Below are 21,701 nucleotides of genomic sequence, written 5' to 3'. Positions count from 1 at the left end.
AGGTTGCGCTGGTTTTGCTGGTAAAGCATTAGAGGTGGAAAGAGCTTGAGTCATGTGGGTAGTTAAGTGGTAGACTTGGAGCTGGGATAGTGCTATGAATAGTGCTCTCCACACCTTAAATGCATTGGAGGAGTGCAGGATTTCTGTGAAGAATCACTTTATATAAGTGATGGTTCTCATGTGGCCAGAGGGGTCCTTTTTCCTCAGGAGATGTGATCAGAGTTTCAGGGTATTGAGATTGCCGTTTCAAACTGCACACCCTTCCCTTGATTTAGAAACTCAAAAGTATTGAGTGTTATGCACGGGAACTGCATGGAGACATAGACAGGGCAGGAAGTCACTATTTGGTAGTCTTTTGTAGATTAGGCACTCAATCTTTTAATTTTATTTATTTTTTGAGATGGAGTTTCACTCTTGTTGCCCAGGCTGGAGTGCAATGGCGCGATCTCGGCTCTCTGCGACCTCTGCCTCCCGGATTCAAGCTGTTTTCCTGCCTCAGCCTCCCAAGTAGCTTGGATTACAGGTTCCCACCACCATGACCGGCTAATTTTTTGTATTTTTAGTAGAGATGGGGTTTCACCATGTTGGCCAGGCTGGTCTTGAACTCCTGACCTCAGGTGATCAACCCACCTTGGCCTCTTCGGTGTTGGGGTTACAGGCATGAGCCACCACACCTGGCCAAAAGTTAAAAAAAAAAAAAAAAAAGCTGAGTGTTTTTTAATATATATGTATGGATTAGAGAAGAAATATTCCCCTAATTTTATCCTGAAGATAGTGAGAAAATAGGATTGGGTATCTTAAAAAAGAGCTTTTCAGGACATTACTCTTATACTATCACATGATCTAAACTTGAATATGTTTTTTGTTTGTTTTAAAATAGAGTCTCTCTGTTACCAGGCTGCAGTGTCATGGTGCAGTCATGGTTCATGGTACCCTTGACCTCCTGGGAACAGACTGTCTTCCTCCTGCATAGCTGGGACCACAGTGGTGCCTGGCTAATTTTTTGTATTCCCCCCCCTCCCCATAGAGACACGGTTTTGCCATGTTACCCAGGCTGGTCTCAGACTCCTGGACTCAGGCACTCAACTCACCTCAGCCTCCCAAACTACTGGGACTACACTACTGGGACTAGGCATGAGCCACCATGGCTAGTCTGCTTGAATATGAGTCTTGAATGATACTTCTTTTTGAGGGTTGTTCTCTACAAGTCTGTCAGGAATTGAGATGGTGGTGGTAGATTTCCAAAAAGGTCAATTTTTAAAAAGCTGGAAACGACAAGAGGTAGTTCTAACCTCTTTTACTGAGGAAACCTCTCAGAGGAAATGATTAGCCAGAGAAGGGTTTGTTTACAGAGGTGCTGTGCCCATTAAGCATGGTGAGAGCTGTTTTCTCAGTGGTGAGTCATGTGATGTGGATTAACCCCAAACCAAATGCTCAGCTTATGTGGTTAGATTGGGTAGTTTATTCCTAGCCATAGTATGCACCTGTGGAATATAGGTTAGCTACTTTGTTACCTGCTTTGGTTGTAATTAGTTAATTACACGTTTTGTAGCTTATAGGTAGGCTTAAGCAGTCTGTGAAAACAGATTGGAAATACTCGTCATGGACTCTGTCAGTTTGGTGTTTTTTTTTTTTTTTTTTTTTGAGATGGAGTCTTGCTCTGTCTCCAGGCCGGAGTGCAGTGGCACAATCTTGGCTCACTGCAACCTCCGCCTCCTGGGTTCAAGTAATTCCCCTGCCTTAGCCTCCTGAATAGCTGGGACAGCAGGCGTGCACCACCATGCCCAGCTAATTTTTTTTTTTTTTTTTTGTGGAGATGGGGTTTTACCATGTTGGCCAGGCTGGTCTCTTTTTTTTTTTGTTGTTTTTTGTTTTTTGTTTTTGAGACGGAGTTTCGCTCTTGTTGCCCAGGCTGGAGTGCAATGGCGCGATCTCGGCTCACCGCAACCTCCGCCTCCTGGGTTCAGGCAATTCTCCTGCCTCAGCCTCCTGAGTAGCTGGGATTACAGGCACACACCACCATGTCCAGCTAATTTTTTGTATTTTTAGTAGAGACGGGGTTTCACCGTGTTGACCAGGATGGTCTCGATCTCTTGACCTCTTGATCCACCCGCCTCGGCCTCCCAAAGTGCTGGGATTACAGGCTTGAGCCACCGCGCCCGGCCTCTTTTTTTTTCTTTTGAGACGGAGTTTCGCTCTTGTTACCCAGGCTGGAGCACAATGGCGCCATCTCGCCTCACCGCAACCTCCGCCTCCTGGGTTCAGGCAATTCTCCTGCCTTAGCCTCCTGAGTAGCTGGGATTACAGACGCATGCCACCATGCCCAGCTGATTTTTTGTATTTTTAGTAGAGACAGGGTTTCACCATGTTGACCAGGATGGTCTGGATCTCTTGACCTCGTGATCCACCTGCCTTGGCCCATTCTTTGTGTTTTTAGTAGAAATGGGGTTTCACTGTGTTGGCCAGGCTGATCTCAAACTTCTGACCTCGTGATCCCTTTGCCTCGGTCTTCCAAAGTTCTGGGATTACAGACTTCAGCCACCACACCCAGCCTTTCCTTGGTTTTATACCTTGTGTTGAGTTGGGTGTAGCTCACACCAGTGATACCCTTGCTGGGATACCACTTGGCACTCTTGTGTTTGGGGACTACAAAAAGTTAATGACTTTAAAATTTTTTCTTTTTTCTTTTTTTTTTTTCTGAGACGGAGTTTCGCTCTTGTTACCCAGGCTGGAGTGCAATGGCGCTATCTCGGCTCACCGCAACCTCCGTCTCCTGGGTTCAGGCAATTCTCCTGCCTCAGCCTCCTGAGTAGCTGGGATTACAGGCACGTGCCACCATGCCCAGCTAACTTTTTGTATTTTTAGTAGAGACGGGGTTTCACCATGTCGACCAGGATGGTCTAGAACTCTTGACCTCGTGATCCACCCTCCTCGGCCTCCCAAAGTGCTGGGATTACAGGCTTGAGCCACCGCGCCTGGCCTTAAAATTTTTTCAAGTAAATACATTGTTACTTATTTTTGAGACAGGGCACTGTCTACCAGGCTGGAGTGCAGTGGTGCAATCATAGCTCACTGTAACCTTGAACTCCTGGACTTGAGCCATCCTCCCACTGCAGGTGCATGACACCACGCTCAGCTAATTATTATTTTTTAAAATATAAACAGGGTTTTAGGCCAGACGTGGTGGCTCACGCCTGTAATCCAAACACTTTGGAGGCCAAGGTGGGTGGATCACCTGAGGTTGGGAGTTCAAGACCAGCCTGACCAACATGGTGAAATCCTGTCTTTAAAAGAAAAAAAAAAAAAACAAAAAAAAACAGCCGGGTGTGGTGGCTCACACCTGTAATCCAAGCACTTAGGAGGCCAAGGCGGGTAGATTACTTGAGGTCGGGAGTTCAAAACCAGCCCGACCAACAAGGTGAAACCCCATCTTAAAAAAACAAACAAACAGGCCGGGCGTGGTGGCTCAAGCCTGTAATCCCAGCACTTTGGGAGGCCGAGGCAGGTGGATCACGAGTGCCATTGCACTACAACCTGGGTAACAAGAGCGAAACTCCGTCTCAGAAACAAACAAACAAATAGGGTCTTTTTTTTTTTTTTTTTTTTTGAGATGGAGTTTAGCTCTTGTTACCCAGGCTGGAGTGCAATGGCGCCATCTCGGCTCACCGCAACCTCCGCCTTGTGGGTTCAGGCAATTCTCCTGCCTCAGCCTCCTGAGGAGCTGGGATTACAGGCACGCACCACCATGCCCAGCTAATTTTTTGTATTTTTAGTAGAGATGGGGTTTCACCAGGTTGACTGGGATGGACTCGATCTCTCGACCTCGTGATCCACCCACCTCGGCCTCCCAAAGTGCTGGGATTACAGGCTTGAGCCACCGCGCCCGGCCCAAACAGGGTCTTAATGTGTCAAACTCCTAGGCCCAAGTGATTCTACTGGCTTGACTCCTGACCTCGTGATCCAACAGCCTTGGCCTCCCAGAATGCTGAGATTATAGGCATGAGCCACCATACCTGGCCTCAAGTAAATACTTTTTTTTTTTTTTGAGACGGAGTCTCATTCTATCACCCAGCCAGAGTACAATGGCACAATCTCTTCACTGCAGCCTCCGTCCCCTGGGTTCAAGCAGTTCTTCTGCCTCAGCCTCCTGAGTAGCTGGGATTACAGGCATATGCCACCACCCCTAGCTAATTTTTGCATTTTTAGTAGAGGTGGGGTTTTACCATGTTGGCCAGGCTGGTCCTTAACTCCTGACCTTGAGTGATCGGCCCTCCTCGGCCTCCAAAAGTGCTGTGATTACAGGTGGGAGCCACTGCGCCCAGCCTCAAATAAATACATTTTTAAAAACTCCTCCAGCTACTATCTGGTATGTAGGCACTACCTTTCTTTTACAAAAGAAAGTTACATCCCAGAATAAAAATTAGCCATTTAGTTAAAGATACTTTTATAAATCATGAATACCGTAGTCTTGGCTTTTTGGTTTTTTTTCCCAGTTTTGTCATGGATCACAAACTCTGTAGTAGAGCCTGTGGTCTGGGATTCACTGGATTTTCACTGGCGGGACACATAGGGCTCAGGAAGCAGAAAGTACAAGGCTCAGTTGCTTGAGAAACTTCGGGCAGCTTCTGGCTCCTCACTTATTCCTAGTCAGCTCTCATCCGTGCCTCCCTGTAGTCAGAGGGGGTGCACTTTGGCAGCTGAGGCAAGAGCCCTGTCAGCCAGTGCACGGGCTTCCAAGTCTGATGGCTGCTGCCTAAAGATGGGTAGTATCACATTGTGGTGGCACCTAACACACAAAGGTAGAGTATGACTGGGAAGGCCATGCTGGAAAAGCAGCCACCCTTCTTTGCCAAAGGTGGGATTGTTTGCTTGCTGTCTTCCACCTTTCAGGTTTGCTCAGACTTGAGTTGCCCATCTTCTAAGCAGTACGGTTGTATAGCAATAGTTTCTTTGCCACCTTTTTGGATTTTTAAAAAGTGGTTAAAATATACATAAAATAGACCGTTTTAAACCTTAAGTGTACAGTGAAGTATGGTGTTTTGCAACAATCACTTCTACCCATTCCTATAATTTTTATTCCCATCCCAAATGAAATTCTGTGCTCGGTGTTTAATAACTTCCCATTTCCACCTCCCCCTAGGTCCTGGTAACCTCTGTTCTACTTTCTGTGTATGGATTTGCTGCTTATAGGTATTTAATGTGGAATCATGATATTTGGCCTCTAGTGATGGGCTTATTTCACTGAGCATAGTGTCCTCAAGGTTCGTGCATGTTGTAGCCTGTGTCAGGATTTCCTTCCTTTTTGTGCTGAATAATATCCCATTGCATGGATATTCCGTGTTTTGTTTATTCCATTCGTCTATTAGTGGACACTTGGGTTGTTTCTTCCTTTAGGTTTGTATGAATAATGCTTCTGTGAGCATTGGCATACGTGTATGAGTCTCTGCTTCTAATTCTTTATATATACCTAGCAGTGGATTTTCTGGGTCATAGAGTAATTCTGTGTTTAATTTTGAGTGACCACCTGTTTCCCATGGCGGCTGCATCATTTTATGGCTCCTTTCCCCCTAAACACTGTGAAAGATGCTTATTTGCCAAGCTAAAATTGGTGGGACCTATATGCACTACCTAATATTTCTATTCCATGAAGTCTTGGAAATCATCTTTCACTTTTCCTGTTTCTGTCTTGGAATTAACACACCTTGGTCGGGAGTTGGCCTCCCATTGTCTCTGTTACTGTCCATAGGAGTATTTGTAAGCGCAGAAAAGTGTACCTTTCCTTGGGAAGACTTTATGCCCTGTGATGCACTTTAGTTTGAATGTCTTCATTTCAAAACCAGCATTACTCTTGTCTTTGCTTTTTTTGAGATGGTCTCCCTCTGTCGCCCCGGGCTGGAGTGCAGTAGGGTGATCATAGTTCACTGCAGCCTTGAACTCCTGAGTTTAAGTGATCCTCCTACCTCGCCCTCCCTACTAGCTGGCACTACAAGTGCGCCACCACACCTGGCTAAGCTTTATTTTGTTTTTGTAGAGACAGGGTATTGCTGTGTTGCCTGGGCTAGTCTTGAACTCCTGGTCTCAAACGATCCCCCCTTTTTGGCTTCCCAAAGTGCTAGGGTTACAGGTCTGAACCACCGCATCTGACCAGTAGTAGTCTTGTGTCATATGTAACTTTATGTGGAATTGTAAACCTGGCAAATGAAATAATTATCTTTCATATTGTGCTGACATATAAACTCTACGTTTTTTTTCCTTTCTCGAATTTAGTGAAGGAGAACGACCTGCTCAGAATGAGAAGAGGAAGGAAAAAAACATAAAAAGAGGAGGCAATCGCTTTGAGCCATATGCCAATCCAACTAAAAGATACAGAGCCTTCATTACAAACATACCTTTTGATGTGAAGTGGCAGTCACTTAAAGACCTGGTTAAAGAAAAAGGTAATGGTACTGGTGGTTGAGTAGGGTAAGAAGGTTGGTGTGTCATCTTTTCTGTGGCTAATTCCTTGGTTATTTTTGATCAGTGGAAGTGGCTCTGGGTAGAGCATGTTCTTTCCAGGCTTAAGAGTGAAGCCCCCTTACCTCACCCCAGTTTTTTTTTGTTGTTGCTTTTTGTTGTTGTTGTTTTTGTTTTTTTTTTTTGTGGTCATGCCCCTGTGTGTCAAACCGGATGGTTTGTATGGTCCTTTGGCCTACAGATTATTTTACTGGCTTAGTATGGTTAATACGGCTTGAATTAGGCTTCAGGGGATCCTTTTTCTGTTGAAATTTTTTGAATTTTGCACGTAAGGTGGGAGAGGTTTTTCTTTTCTTTCTTTTTTCTTTCTTTTTCTTTCTTTTTTTTTTTTAAGCTTTTTAAGTTTCACAGGAAGATAACTTGTTTAAAATTTAGTGGGTGTCTTCCTGGGATCAAAATTTGGTAGCTGGACCTTATCCTTCTCAGATTCCAAACTATAAAACATTATCTTCTATTTTAACTGTTAGGCTTTTTCCCCTATGGGGAAAAAATAGAGTAGAGCTCAAAATAAGGTATCTGCTTTGTAATGCGGTGCCTTAGGATGTGCATTGTCATAGCCTAGGTGACACTTTCCAGTGGGGAGGCAGGGGAAGCAACCAAGCTCTGCTGCCACCAGGAGGCCTGAGGAGGCCTGCCTCTTGTCCTCACCCTCGTGCACACTGCAGTGTCCTCTTTCTCTCTCCTCTTTCCCTCCTGTGCTGCTGTTGTCTTCCTTTCTTTCCTGATTTCTTGGCCCTGCTGGTGGCATTTAGGACTAAAGAGGCTGCTTAACCCTGGTTTAGACAACACTGTGGTAGAGAACAATTTGTATATTGCCTTGAGGCACCCCCAGCCACCCATCCTGACCTAGACTCATGCTACCCTTCATGGAGTCTTTGCATGACTGAAAGGTATTGGTTTTCTGGAGCATTCATTATGAAAAGAGATGTGAGCTTGATTTGTCAAATGATTTAACATTTCAGTGACAGAGATGCCCCATGGGTAGGCCATTTTGGTATGTGTACTGGTGCTCCCTGCATTGGGTTTGGAAATTATGAATGGCACTGCCATCATTGTCCCATCACTTATTTTGACCATGACATGCAAGAAGCACTAGGCACTGTGAAACTCTCCGTACAGTAACGCGTGCTGCTCCCACGTGGTATTTCTCCATATATCACAGATGGAAAAACGTTTTGGTGTGCGATTGATGTTCCTGCCTTGATCAGCCAAATCATTCCTGCCAATGCTCCTAGGGCAAGAGTGAAGTTTCTTCTTTTTGTCTGAAGGGCGTGTCATGCTGCATCCCAGATGCAGTGTTCTTGGTTTTTGGGACTGCTGCTTCAATATAAGCTTAGAATTTCTGTACAGTACAGTTGGGCCTCATTCGAATTAGCTTTTGGAATAAACTCCAAATTTGTGTTCTCGTGATTTGGTTGAACTGCTGAATTGCTATTTCCATTGATAATAAGGTATAGTAGTTCCAAGAACCAGGAATGTGGCTTTGAAAATGCAATTGTTAGAATTTTGTAAGAGATTGCAGGCCAAATTATTTTTTCATTTTTAGGAGTGTGTGAACCAGTTTTGGGACATGATGGATAAAGTAGGTGACACTTTTACTGCTTTACCATTCAGTAATTAGGTTTGGGAAACCTTAAAGCTGGTAGCAGCAGCAGCCATGGTGTTTCTGGATGTAGAAGCAGTTCACCTTAATTCACTATTTTGCACCCTTAAGTGTGGAGCCAGCCTGGTGGTTGATTTGGATACTTCCAAACTGGTTCTCATATTCCCCTGGCATACTGCTATGAATGCCTGGGCTCAGCCCTCTCAGTGTATTTTTGGTGGTGTAATTCAGAATTACAGGTGTGCAGTAAATCAGTTATTTTTAATGAACCTTAAAATGTTCTTGTTTAGAGCTCCCCTGTACTGGCTAAATTAATTACTTTGCTGTTTAAATTATTAGCAGTATAGGATTATGGGTAAAGTGACTCAGAAGAGAAAGGTAATCTTTTTATGGTAATGCTTATATTCAGTATGTGAAGTCTAAAGAAATTGGCTGTGTTTCCATACACATGACTCCTTAAGAAATAGTCTTTTTATTATGTGTTTTTAAAAGTGTATTTTTTATTTCTGTTTTGGCGTACAAAAAATGTTTAAGTGGTTAGTTTAAATCTGAAATAGTTATTTGAAATCTGTTGCCAATAAGTTTTAAGTTTTTTGAAGACTTAATACACAGGAAGAACTGACAGATTGAGGCACTCACAACACTAAAAGTATTAGTCTCAAAATAATTCCAAACCACAGAGATTTGGGCTGTCATAATCAAAGCACTTGCGTTTTAAGTTCTGATGAATCTTAGCCTTGTTTCAGGAAATGAATAGAACAAGAACTAGAGTGAGTTGTTGAAATTTTCTGTCATTGTAGCACTGTCTAATTGTAGCTTCTCAGAACTAAAGAAGCTAGCTTTGAGAGGGCAAGAGGGGAGCTTTTTTACTAAGGATACTCCTGGGGGAAATTGTCTCACATGCCCCTCCCTCACTCTTGATCCTCTTCCCCCATCTTGCATACCAGCTACATATTCTCCAGCTCTAATTTTGGCATTTAGCAGCATCTAGAATCTCCTGCTGATAATCCACACAGGAAGTGAACTGGTCATTCATGCCTTTGAAAGTGACTTGACAGTCTACACGTCCCCAGTTTGTATCCTGACAGGTAAAGGCTTACACATCTTAAAGTTATTGACCATAAGTATTGGGTAGGAAATACAAAGATTTCTGTGATCAAAAGGCGATCTTAGGCTTTTAAACTTAGTGTTGTGCCACATTTGTTTGAGACCATCAAGTCCTGTGTGGGAAGAGAAAGCTCCTTGCCTGGCTGCTTCTGGCCTCACCAGGCAGCTGGCAGCACCCAGATGGGGCAGCGCTACCAGAGCAGAACTGAGCTGCACCTGCAGTGAGTAAACAGAGCCAGGGTTGAGGAAGAAAGGAAGGTTGGGAATGTAGTTTACCCTCAGTCAATCCCAAGTTTAGCAGCGGTCAGTTTAACTTGTGTAAGCAAAGATTTATTTAAGCACTTAATCCTTCTATTAGTATTTAATGCTCCACTTTAAGTAAATTTCAAGTTGCAGCTGACAGAAAACTAAGGCCCAGAGGGCAAGTGTAGTCCAGTAGAAAGCCTCCCATCTTGGTTTCCGGAGATAATTTGCATTGTGGCAGAAATGTATTAGGCAGAAATGTATTTTCAATTTAAAATTTCTGCCCAGTCTACTCATGTTCTTCCATATTTTCCTTGGTTGGAAATGCAGCCTGCATTTCATTTTATTTTTTTGAGATGGAGTCTCAATCTTTTACCCAGGCTGGAATGAAGTGGTGTGATCTTGACTCACTGCAACCTCTGCCTCCAGTGTTCAAGCAATTCTCCTGCCTCAGCTTCCCAAATAGCTGGGATTATAGGTGCCCACCTGCACACCCAGCTAGTTTTTGTATGTTTAATAGAGATGGAGTTTCTCCATGTTAGCCAAGCTGGTCTGGAACTCCTGACCTCAGGTGATCCACCCTCCTTGGCCTCCCAAAGTGCTAGGATTACAGGCGTGAGCCACCATGCCTGGCCACGACCTGCATTTTAGAAAGGCCTGTTACGCTAAAGTGTTCATGTTTGTGCATAGTTGAGCCCCAGCATTGCAGCCTGTCGGGTTTACTGTGTGGTCTTTGGTGTTAGGGAAGCAATATCATTCTGCTATTGGCCATGCAATTAAGGAGGAGTGTGGGCTCGGTCATTTCCTAACTTGTCTGTAAGCCAAGTAGTTGTGTAGAATAATTATTTTGCCATGTTTCAAGATGTCTTTATATTAAAGAGTATGCATGTGTTCTGTGCACCCCCCTACCCCAATAGAGTGGCTACCTGAGAATAGACCATTATGAGGTGAAGAATGTTTGACAACATGCCTGACTTTCAAGCCTCTCCACCCCTGTGAAAAAAAATTCTAGGCTTTATCACATATGAATTCTCTTCAGTGAAGCTTCAGCCTCTGTATTGCCTCTGTGTGTGTGTGTGTGTGTGTGTGTGTGTGTTTTTTTTTTCTTTTCAGACTTAGGCAGTAAATGGGAACACAAAAATAAATACTTACTTTGATAAAGGTTTGTGCAGGGAGAGTGAGATCACAGTAGCTCCAGGGGACCACCTGCGTTATTTTTGGTTTGCTCATCTTATCCTCCTGATGTGTTTTAAGAATAAGGCAATCTTTTTAATAATTCACTTAAATGTTGGTCAAAAATGGTGTCTTAGGGCATTTTAAATAGAAGTATGATGTCTTAGGGCATTTTAAATAGAAGTAAGATAACATTTGGTGTTAGATTTTTTAATGTCTTAGTTTTTTCATTTCAATATTTTGATTTTTAAGCACAGTAGAATTTGTCTTAGCAGCCTACTCTTGGGATTCCGTGAATTCCATCCATGTTTACACAGGGAGAGGAGCAACCGTATTTTTTATTAATATCTGCGAGTGCCGTTTCTGTAAGACTGCTGCTACTGTCAAGCTGTCACCTCTGCCCCTGAGTCCTGACTGTGTGATCTGCTTTGGACGGTTTGTTCATTAAACTTCGTGGAATGTGACCAGACTGTGGTTACTTGTCAGATTTTGCCCTCACATTCTTGTCAATAGTTGTGCTGACTACATGAAACAAATCTTTGCTTTGTTTATTGTAGAACCAAAAGGGAGGTGGTCTTTTAAAGGCTTCATCTTCCTGTAGGAAACTATGAATTAGTAGCTATTATACAGATCCCTTAACACTGAATTGATGGTCTGTCAGGGTAGAGGTTGGAATTTTATGAGTTTGTGAGGAGCGTGGTCATTACTGATGATCTCGGGGACAGCATTACTCATGCTGGACCCTCAGGTGACTGCTAAACAATGATACCATTTAGGGGAAAAAGATGGAGAAGGTTTTAAGCAAATTTTTAGTACAAAGGATTGAAGTTAGGTGTGCCATTACTAGACTAGACTGTTAAATGGAAAAAGTCCTAATTTCTAAACCTCTCTTTTTGTTAAAGTGATTATGGCCATGAAAAAAAAGTTTGATTTGGACTTGCTTGGTTTCTAGGTTGCAATTACAGCTTTTTGATCAAGTGTCTTTATGGACACAGACTAGAAACTTCAAATGCAACAGGATTTGAATTTGGACAGCATGGTTGCAGCTGTCTTGAATTAGTTATTGTGAGTCTTTTATTTTTTTAAAGGTTATTAGGTGGCAGTCATAGCTGGTAGGAAATAAACTTAGGGCCTTTTCATTCACTGTTTTGACACTGTAGCATTTTCATCAAAGTGGAGACAAGGGTTGGTGGTCCTTGAATGGCTGCTGCTCTTGAAATAAATGGCTTTTAACGTGGTCTCAGGGCTGCTGCATTTTTTGAACTGCTTTACTTTTTGAAGGTTAAGTAAAGTCGCTCTGTACAACTGTCCCTTGGCTGCAGTCATTTTTCAGTTTACCCCACAGGAGTACATACTCCAAAAGTTAAATTAAACCGATCCGTCCTATTTTCATTCTTCATTTTTTTGCACTAATGATTCTTTCTCCTTCCTGTTTTGTGCAAAGTGCCAGTTTGGTTCTGAAACATTTCAGGAGAGGACAAAGAAGGTGAGGCTCTAGATGTAAACACTTGGCTTTCTTGCCATCACCCAGTGGGCAGAGCCATTGATATGTCCTTTGGATTTTTAAATTTTTTGTAAAATAATTTTATCTTGTTTTTCATTAAAATTTTTGCTTCCTATAGCCTCATAATTTTAATGTCCTTTGAACAAAAGAGTTGGAATAGGCAGGACTTGTCAAGGTCATTAGGTGGGTTATTTTTACCCTTTTTCTGCTAAACCAAACTGATCCAGAGAACAACAAAAGCCCATGATTGGACTTTGGAGAGTCTGGTTAGAGATTGTTTTCTCCAGGTTAACACTTGACATTTGTTTTGTGTGTGCCATCTTCAAGTTCAGCAGCCATTTTGGTGGTTGTCTCGATGGATTCTAACATCTGGTCATGGTGGTCATGAATTGGCAATCCAAACCTTGAGGAAAAGCTGCAGAAACTTTTCAAATGCTTTGGTTTTTTTTTCCCCCTTTTGTGTAGATTAGAATCATGTGAGTCTGTTTAACTCTTTAGATATAAAATCTGAGTCCTAAATTTGAATTTATTTGTGTCCTTTAATGGGGAGGTTTAGAAAGCAGCAAGAATGAAGCCTGGCCTAATTCACTGAAGAGAATCCAGATGCTGCTTTGGTTTTGTGATCTTACTATATTCAAACATTCTGCTTCTACAGCTGTGGAGCCTAGTGCTGTGTGCAGGACCAGCTATAGAATTTGTGGGGCCCAACACAAAACCAAAACAAGGGGCCTCTTGTTAAAAGATTAAGAATGTGATGGCAGCGTTAACAGCATTAAACCAAGCTGAGGCCCTGAGTGCAGGGCTCTGGACGACTGCACGGGTTGCTCACCTGTGAAGCTGGCTCTGCGGCCATGTGTGCCTGTGAGCTTATACCTTTGCATACATGCGTGCTTGTATTTATTTATACCCTGTGAGCTCAGCACGATGGCATCGTAATTTGTATGCATTTCACCTACTTGCCAACAATGAGATTGTATGTGTAAAACTGTTTTCCTCCCTTCCCCAAAAAAGTAAATCACGCAGACTTCTTTCCTATAGATTTGGATTGCCTCTAGTCATGAATGAGTTTTCAAGACAGGGAAATTGATATGGAAATCTGTGGAATAGCTTGTTTGTGGTGGGAGGAAAATCAAGGACATATTGTTAATGTGTTTTCACCTACTTTTACTGCACACCTGTAATGCCTAGTTCGGTGGTTTAGAGAATATGGAGTGTTTCTGGGCTTTCTTATAAGGCAGAGGCTCCATACAAGGTTGCTGATGATTGTTCTAAATTCCCATTGTTTTCTTGGCTTTTCTCCCTTGGTTTATGTGTCGTCTGGAAACTGATTTGTAGTTGGTGAGGTAACATACGTGGAGCTCTTAATGGACGCTGAAGGAAAGTCAAGGGTAAGTGTCTGAGAGAATTTCTTCTGTGGATTTACTACATGAAAAATGTAACTGTATGGTGGCGTGGAATCGAATGAAATCAGGAAGGCAGTGAGTGCTCATGTTACAGTAGCTATGTTTGATTTTGCCAAACATTCGAGTGGGGTGGGAGGGGATTTGCAAACGGAGTCCCGCTTTTCCAAATGGCTGGCCAAAGAGCTTTTTGGTATTCTGTTTGGATGCCCAATTTGGATAACTGGGGACCAATAGCAGCATTGTCTCTTTGTTAACAGAGGAATTGGCTGTGTGTGAATTATGCATGGAATTTTAGCGGTGGTATAATTAATGTAAAACGTGTGTTCTTGTCTAGAAAATGTTACTCTTGGTTGTTTGCTGAATTTGAAAGTTGTGTGAACCAAAGATTCCGAAAAGTTGCCTTTGTGCCAGTAAATTGTAAACCAAATATTAAAAACTTGAATGTTCAAAATTGGCCTAGTTTAAAGAGAACAAACTATTTTCTGTCGTGCAATAGAATGGCTTAGAATAATCAAAAGGATGAGCTTAACTTATGAAAGGGATGGATTTAGGAGGAATATGGTAAGGACTCGATTGAGTACAGAGGGAAGCAGATCTAAAGTTGGTGTGATTTCTTGGAGACCCTGAATTTAGGTCTGCTTATTACAATGTCAGCAGCTCTAGTGCAATGCTGGTAACGCGTAGGAGAGGGAAATATTAAGGAGCCCAGCTTTTTACAAGGAAGGCGAGGCGAGGCACTTCTGTCAGCTTCCCCTTAAAAGGGTTCATTTTAAAAGACTAACTTTGTGACACTAATCATATTTTTAGTTTGTTTATAACTGTCACTGGTATTTACTATTGTTTTCTTTTCTTTTTCCCCTTCCTTGCTCTTCTGACTGGTCTCTGGCTTTCTCCAAAGGGATGTGCGTAAGTATCATCTAGTTACTTACTGGTATTTGAACTTTCTAACTTGTAGGACTGGATTCACTCTGTTTTCTTTTGACTTTTTATAGTGTTGTTGAATTCAAGATGGAAGAGAGCATGAAAAAAGCTGCGGAAGTCCTAAACAAGCATAGTCTGAGTGGAAGACCACTGAAAGTCAAAGAAGTAAGCTCTGACTTAACACTGCGGATCCTGTGTATAATTGTTGAGTGATCCCTCTTTGGAATTAGGGAAAGACTGTCATGGTCCTAGATGGCGTTTTGCAAAGCAAGTGCCAGCCTGTTGTTTTTAATGAAGAGTGTCAGTCACAGCCTACAGCAGCCACTCCCTGCAAGGACTTTGGGGTGGTGACCACCTTCTAACATCTGTGATTTGTCTGCGTTATTATTGTCTCAGGGACTCTCAAACCATGAGCCTGTGGATTTGTGCCACTAAGTTTTACTCTGTCCGAACCTTCTTCTTGGCCCATCTTTTTTCTTTTTTTTAAGTGAGTTTTTTCCAGCATGGGTAACAGAGGGAAACCCCATCTCTACAAAAGATAGAAAAATTAGCAAGGCATGGTGGCACATGCCTGTAGTCTTACCTACTTGGGAGGCTGAGGCAGGAGGATCCTTTGAGCCTGGGGTGTTGGGGTTGCAGTGAGCTGAGATTATGCCCTTGCACTCCAGCCTAAGTGACAGAGTGAGACCCTGTCTAAAAAAAATAACAAAGTGAGTTTTATTCTTCAAACCTGCTTTCACATTTGATTTGAATCATGTATCTTCCTCGAGGAAGATGGGTTTTTTGTTGGTTAAATCCCTCTTGACTGGGTGCAGTGGCTCACGCCTGTAATCCCAGCACTTTGGGAGGCCAAAGCAGGTGGATCACTGGAGCTCACGAGTTCGAGACCAGCCTGACCAACCTAGTAAAATCCCATCTCTACTAATACAAAAAAGTAGCTGGGCATGGTGGCCAGTTCCTGTAATCCCAGCTACTCAGGAGGCTGAGGCAGGAGAATCGCTTGAACCTGGGAGGCAGAGGTTGCAGTGAGCTAAGAGTGCACCATTACACTCCACCCTGGGCAACAAGAGTGAAACTCCATCTCAAAAAAAAAAGAAAACCCTCCTAACTTCTTTTCACCTCTTCTTGGGGAGGAAGATGAGTAGATTCAGAGCGAAGCATGGTAGGATCTAAGATCTCTCATGTGTTCATGATGTCTTTTTTAGTGCTGATGGTGGTAAATGACAGGACAGAGTTCGAGAAGAGAGTCAATACCAAAGCTTCACAGACCTGTCCAGATGTTATATTGTCCAGACTTTATACACATGACTTCAAATACCTGAAGGACTTGAAGGATGGGGGGGTACTTGTGTGATCTAAAGCTGTTTTTGTTTTTTTGTTTTTTTTGTTTTTTCAGACTTTTGGAAAAGTCATTGACAGGGTTTGCAGAAATCACAAAACCTTCCCGATGAATTAGTAATAGATTCAGCTATACCAAGCCCATGAAGCTCTAATTTCAGTCTGGCAGTTCTACATTGTATCAGCTAATCATGTTTCTCTCCCTGCCCCCATTTTCTTTTTTACTTAATTTAATTGAGAGCTGTGTTTTTAGTGCCACATTTCATGTGTTTTCTTCCTTTCCTGTTCCTTGAGCTGGTCTCTTCTAGGCTAGTTGTTGAATTCATTGGACTTTCTTGTTAATAGATTTGAGAGATGCTTTTCAAACAACCTTTCAGTTTCTAAGTCTTGAGAATATCATTTACTGTGCAAGTGTGGTTTTTGTTGTTTCTGGGTCAGTTAAACGTAACACGTTTTGTGCTTGTTTTAGGATCCTGATGGTGAACATGCCAGGAGAGCAATGCAAAAGGTGATGGCTACGACTGGTGGGATGGGTATGGGACCAGGTGGCCCAGGAATGATTACTATCCCACCCAGTATCCTAAATAATCCCAACATCCCAAATGAGATTATCCATGCATTGCAGGCTGGAAGACTTGGAAGCACAGTATTTGTAGCAAACGTAAGTAAAAAGAGCCATCGTCTAAAGTGGAAAATCAGAACTTGATGAAATGACCTTGTCAATATGTTATAAAAGTAATTCTGACATTTGAGAAGAAAAATGTAAATAAGGCTGGTGTTCTTCATTTCTTCATTTCTTTAAATCAGCCTTAGGGGTGGGCTTCGTCTGCATTCCTAAGTCACAAGCTTGACCATGGTCTCATTGGAGCTGTGATTCCTGAGTTTTGCAGGTGTTTCCATAAGCAGTAACTTGAGTCTGCATTCTCTGTTCGTTTATTTTGTGTGGTTTTGGTGCAGAATAAGAGTGTGTGAGTAGAGACAGTGCACTGACACCTTCCTCTTATGTCCAGGGTGAATGATAATAACTCTGCCATCTGCAAGGGGAAATATTTTTAGAAGAAAGTTGGTTGGGTGGGGTAGGGTATGGTAAAGTTTATCAGGGAAACAATTTTTTTAAATGTTTAGAAAATGGGCTGGGTGCGGTGGCTCACAGCTGTAATCCCAGCACTTTGGGAGGCTGAGGTGGGCAGATCTTAAGGTCAGGAGTTCAAGACCAGCCTGATCAACATGGTGAAACCTCGTCTCTACTAAAAATACAAAAATTAGCTAGGCGTGGTGACGGGCTCCCGTAATCCCAACTACTAAGAAGGGTGAGGCAGGAGAACCACTTGAACCTGGGAGGCGAAGGTTGCAGTGAGCTGAGATCATGGCACTGTACAGCCTGGGTGACAGAGCGTGACTCCATCTCAGAAAGTTCAGAAAATGAGTATTAATTTAAAGTATGAGGTAACTTAAGCTTCTGAGAAAAGAGACAGTATATTTAGTATAAGTACAGTTTGTTTATAGTGAATGTCAGGCTTTATAATCCTATTTTTGAAATCCCGTTGCAGTTGCTTAGTTTTTGTGACATTGTTTTCTAATACTTTTTTCCCAACCATAGCACGTCTCATTCACGTAGTTAAAATGTTGTGTTTCTTAAGATATTTACATTGAGATTTTTACCCCGTTCTCTCTTGATTAGCTGGATTATAAAGTTGGCTGGAAGAAACTAAAGGAAGTATTTAGTATGGCTGGTGTGGTGGTCCGAGCAGACATTCTTGAGGATAAAGATGGAAAAAGTCGTGGAATAGGCACTGTTACTTTTGAACAGTCCATTGAAGCCGTGCAAGCTATATGTATCCTTTTGCAGGAATTCAGCTTGTGAACAGTTTGACCTAAATTGCTGTTTTAGTAATGTAGGTTTGTGTGAGGAAGATGTGACTGTGTGTATTAATGCTTTTTATGTGACTAGAGGGAATGCATTACTGTGGAATTAAAAGGTTCTCTGGGCTGGACTGGGCACAGTGGCTTACACCTGTAATCCCAGCACTTCAGGAGGCTGAGATGGGCGGATCACTTGAGGTCAGGAGTTCAAGATCAGCCTGGTCAACATGGTGAAACCCCACCTCTATTAAAAATACAAAAATGAGCCAGACGTGGTGGTGGGCGCCTGTAATTCCAGTTACTCTGAAGACTGAGGCACGAGATTGCTTGAACCCGGGAGGCAGAGGTTGCAGTGAGCCCAGATCAATAGTGACACTCCAGCCTGGGCAACAGAGCGAGACTCAGTCTCAAAAAAAAAAAAAAAAGTTCTCTGGGGGTGGAGTTGATTCAGTACAGTGTGGATAGTTTTCTTTTCAGAAAAGTCTAGGTTTGAAGTAGGGAGCCCAAAGAATGCACCACTAGAGAGAAACTGGGCTGTTGTTTCCTATAGAATGGATCCTTACAGGACCTCACTCTGTCCAGTGAGTAAACATCATTTTGGAGAACGCCACTTGTCCTTGACCCTAGGCTTACCCGAGAGTTTTTAATCCCATGGAGAGTACCCTACATGAGCACATTCATGCAACTCAGGCAAGACTGCCACTGCATGTCTTACCCAGAAAACATGGTGCTTCAGTTTAGATGGTGGTAGACACCTGGCCCATTGGCCACATACAGAGAACCTTGATGCCACTGCTTAAGAGGGTGGTTTGATGAAAAGTTTAAGGTTATGAATGAAGCTTCACACCTAAGGAATAAGCGGAAGTTGTCTTGTCCTTCCCCTGAAGCTTTATTTATTGTTCCTTTTACGTTTATTGTTGAATGCACAATGAAGAATTGAAATTGCTCATAAATTCATCACGTAGAGGGACTGGTAGCAGTTAAGGAGTATTTTCTCTTTCTTTTTTCTTTGTATTTCTTTTGTGCATATTTTTAGAATTGCAAGAAATAACCTTAATTGTAATACCAGCTATGTTCAATGGCCAGCTGCTGTTTGATAGACCAATGCATGTCAAGATGGTAAGTCAGTAGGATCTTTCTCTGTGACAAACTCAAGTCTAGCAAAAACATGGAATTAATAAGAGTGTACACATACCACTGTAAAATATTTATGGATTAGTCTAAATAGGGTGCAGTATGTTGAACAAATTTGTGAGAGAAATAACATTTTGCTCACGCAGCTCTTGACTGAATTAGATATTTTTCCCTTTGCACAGTTGACTGTTCATGGCTCACTCAGGAAGTCACCTGGGTATCCTGGTTGAGCAAGTGATCCGTTTCAAGGAATGGCTATTATATGGGGTTCCAGCTTTCTAAGTATTACAATATAATGTTTGTTTAGCATCAAATCTGTTGTGAACATAATTAAGCATTGATTCAGACAGCTGTTAAAGGTCAGTCGGAGCATTTCAGTCTTAATAAACATTTGCTCTGCTGTGGCTGTGCCAAAGATGATAGTTACTACAGGCCTGACCAGAACATGCTGAGGGCAATCTAGTTGGGACTGAAGTTCACGAAAATGTTAAAAGAACACTGTACAGCAATTTTTCATTACTCTAAATAGAATAGTTAAGTTTTTTGAATAGATATTAGATTCACATGATTCAAAAGCCAAAAAGCATGAATAGATAGTGAGAATCCTACTTGGACTTCTTGCCCAGGTTCCCATTATCCCCCACAATAATATCCATGTGTCTTTGATCCTTTCCCTTGACATAAAATAGCAAGCACACTTCACATGCCTTTCCATCCTTGCATATGATTCCATGGCAGGGATAGTGTGTTCAACCGGTCCTCTGTTGATGGGGAGTCGTTTCATTCTTTCGCTGTTGGAAACACTGCTGCACTGGATACTAAGATTTATTCATTTTCATTCTCTTTCAGGATGAGAGGGCCTTACCAAAGGGAGATTTCTTCCCTCCTGAGCGTCCACAACAACTTCCCCGTAAGTGTTTCAGTGATTAAGGTTGAGAGTTTGAATTTGAGTTATACTAATAAAAAGAAAATGACCATAGAGTTTCAGTTGAACCTCTGCCAGGTTAGCCCTCAGTTCTTTTGGCCAGTTCTTTTCTATAAATTTTTCAGAGTGAGAAATGAGCAGAGATTAACAACTTGAGGATATTGTTAGGGTTACCTTGTGGTGAGCCCCAAGATGTAGAGGATGTAGTTAGGCATTTTTAAAGTGTCCTGGGGAAGGAAGAATCAGAACCTGCGAAGGAAATGAAAACCAGACTGCCCTTGAATTCAGAAGACATTGTGATTAGTCTCATGTGGGCCAGCAGTACACACTAGACATCTATACAGAAATTCATCCCTAGATGTTTGCAGCTGGATGAAATACACATGTTGCAGTGTGGATGAACCTTGATTTCATCTGTAGGAAATGCTCAGCATATGTGAATTCATAAAGGCAGTAAGTAGCTTAGTGGTGGCCTGTGGCTGGGAAGGAGTAAGTGAGGAAGTGATTGCTAATAAGGTCGGATTTCTCTTTTGGGTGATAAAAGTGTTCTGGAATTAAATGGTAGTGATGGTTGCATATCTCTGAATATACTAAAAACTACTGAATACTTCGGGTGAGTTTTATGGTATGTGAAGTGTCTTGAACAAATAACTTCTTTGCAGAAGGGGAAGGGATTGGCTTGTGTGACTCCAGGTGAAAATCTGTCTTGGGACAGGGAAGGCTAGTTGATTGGCCACCACATAGGAGGAAGTGGCACATATTAATGCAAAGTTCTAGATAAGCCTGAGGCCAGAAGCCAGAACCTGAGTGCCGACAGCGGTGGGAGGGTTCAGGGAATCACTGGCACAGGTAGGGCCAGCCTGGAGAAGAAAGATGGGTGAGGGTGAGAGGCCTGTGTGTGCTGTGCTGGGGGCCCTCCACCAGGCGGGTTGAGGGGTTGCTGGTCTGGCGCAGCTGCTCAAGTTGAGCACCCTGTCACTTACTGAGTTGGATGGGAGCCCAGCCAGAGCACCTTTGCAGCATAGCATTAAGGCAGCGTGACAGATATATCTTGAGAACAAATCTTCCACTTCATGAGGTGGCTCATCTGTTGAAAGGCATCATTACTTAGAGAAGGATTGCATGTCTTGGACATAACATACTCATTTCCCAAATACATACTCAGGGTGTTCACCTGAGCAGTGGTCTCTCTGGACCGTGGCGATGGCTCTTTATGGCTCTTGTGCTGGAGCAGAAGGAGGAGCACGCACCCCAGGGAGCCCGTTATCCATGGCTCTTGGTCTCCCAGCACATTTCTGGGGGTTGACTTCAAAGCCTTCGGTGCTTTGGGGAATAAGTAACCTTGGTGATCTCTTGCTGCTGTTGCTATGCAATTAAAGATGGAACGTTAATCAGATTAAATGCCCGGCAACTGGCAGCAGGATTTATTTACCTTTTGTGTGTGTGGCCTTTCAACTTACTGATGGTTTTATTTACTTTTTAAATGGATTTTGTTTTGTTTTGTTTTGTTTCAAACGGAGTTTCTCTCTTGTTGCCTGGGCTGGAGTGCAATGGCGGGATCTTGGCTCACCACAACCTCCACCTCCCTGGTTCAAGCAATTCTCCTGTCTCAGCCTCTTGAGTAGCTGGGGATTATAAGCATTGCCACCATGCCAAGCTAATTTTCTATTTTTAGTAGAGACAGGATTTCTCCATGTTGGTCAGGCTGGTCTTGAACTCCCGACCTCAGGTGATCACCTGCCTTAGCCTCCTGAAGTGCTGGGATTACATGCAACTGTTCCCGGCCTGTTTCTTTTTCTTTTCTTTTCTTTTCTTTTTTTTTTTTTTTTTGAGATGGAGTCTCACTCTGTGACCCAAGCTGCAGTTTAGTGGTGCAGTCTTGATTCACTGCAACCTCTGTCTCCTGGGTTCTACCGATTCTCTTGTCAGCCTCCCGAGTAGCTGGGATTACAGGTGTGTGCCACCATGCCAGGC

The 21,701-nt window shown here is 42.8% G+C and overlaps 1 protein-coding gene across 6 annotated transcripts in view; it reads left to right on the top strand.

Moving 5' to 3' along the window:
- Nucleotides 1–21,701, top strand: part of HNRNPM (heterogeneous nuclear ribonucleoprotein M) — a 50,822-nt gene that overhangs the window by 5,534 nt on the left and 23,587 nt on the right. For 2 of the 6 annotated variants that reach the window (XM_074384683.1, XM_074384684.1), the window contains exons 1-6: nt 13,560–14,452; nt 14,539–14,632; nt 16,275–16,466; nt 17,487–17,640; nt 18,738–18,787; nt 19,652–19,712. In XM_074384683.1, the coding sequence (XP_074240784.1) occupies nt 14,555–14,632; nt 16,275–16,466; nt 17,487–17,640; nt 18,738–18,787; nt 19,652–19,712 (535 nt within the window). In that variant the 5' untranslated portion in view covers nt 13,560–14,452; nt 14,539–14,554. Of the gene's footprint in view, nt 1–6,267; nt 6,438–13,478; nt 13,532–13,559; nt 14,453–14,538; nt 14,633–16,274; nt 16,467–17,486; nt 17,641–18,737; nt 18,788–19,651; nt 19,713–21,701 lie in introns of those variants that run through there. The other 4 variants (XM_010349592.3, XM_003938903.4, XM_074384686.1 and 1 more) reach the window with 4 other exon arrangements.

Source organism: Saimiri boliviensis, chromosome 14 (assembly GCF_048565385.1).
Source record: "Saimiri boliviensis isolate mSaiBol1 chromosome 14, mSaiBol1.pri, whole genome shotgun sequence".
In the NCBI taxonomy this organism is placed as follows: Eukaryota; Metazoa; Chordata; class Mammalia; order Primates; family Cebidae; genus Saimiri; species Saimiri boliviensis.
The sequence above is the reverse complement of the archived record's forward strand: the minus strand, read 5'-3'. Positions and strand labels throughout refer to the sequence as shown.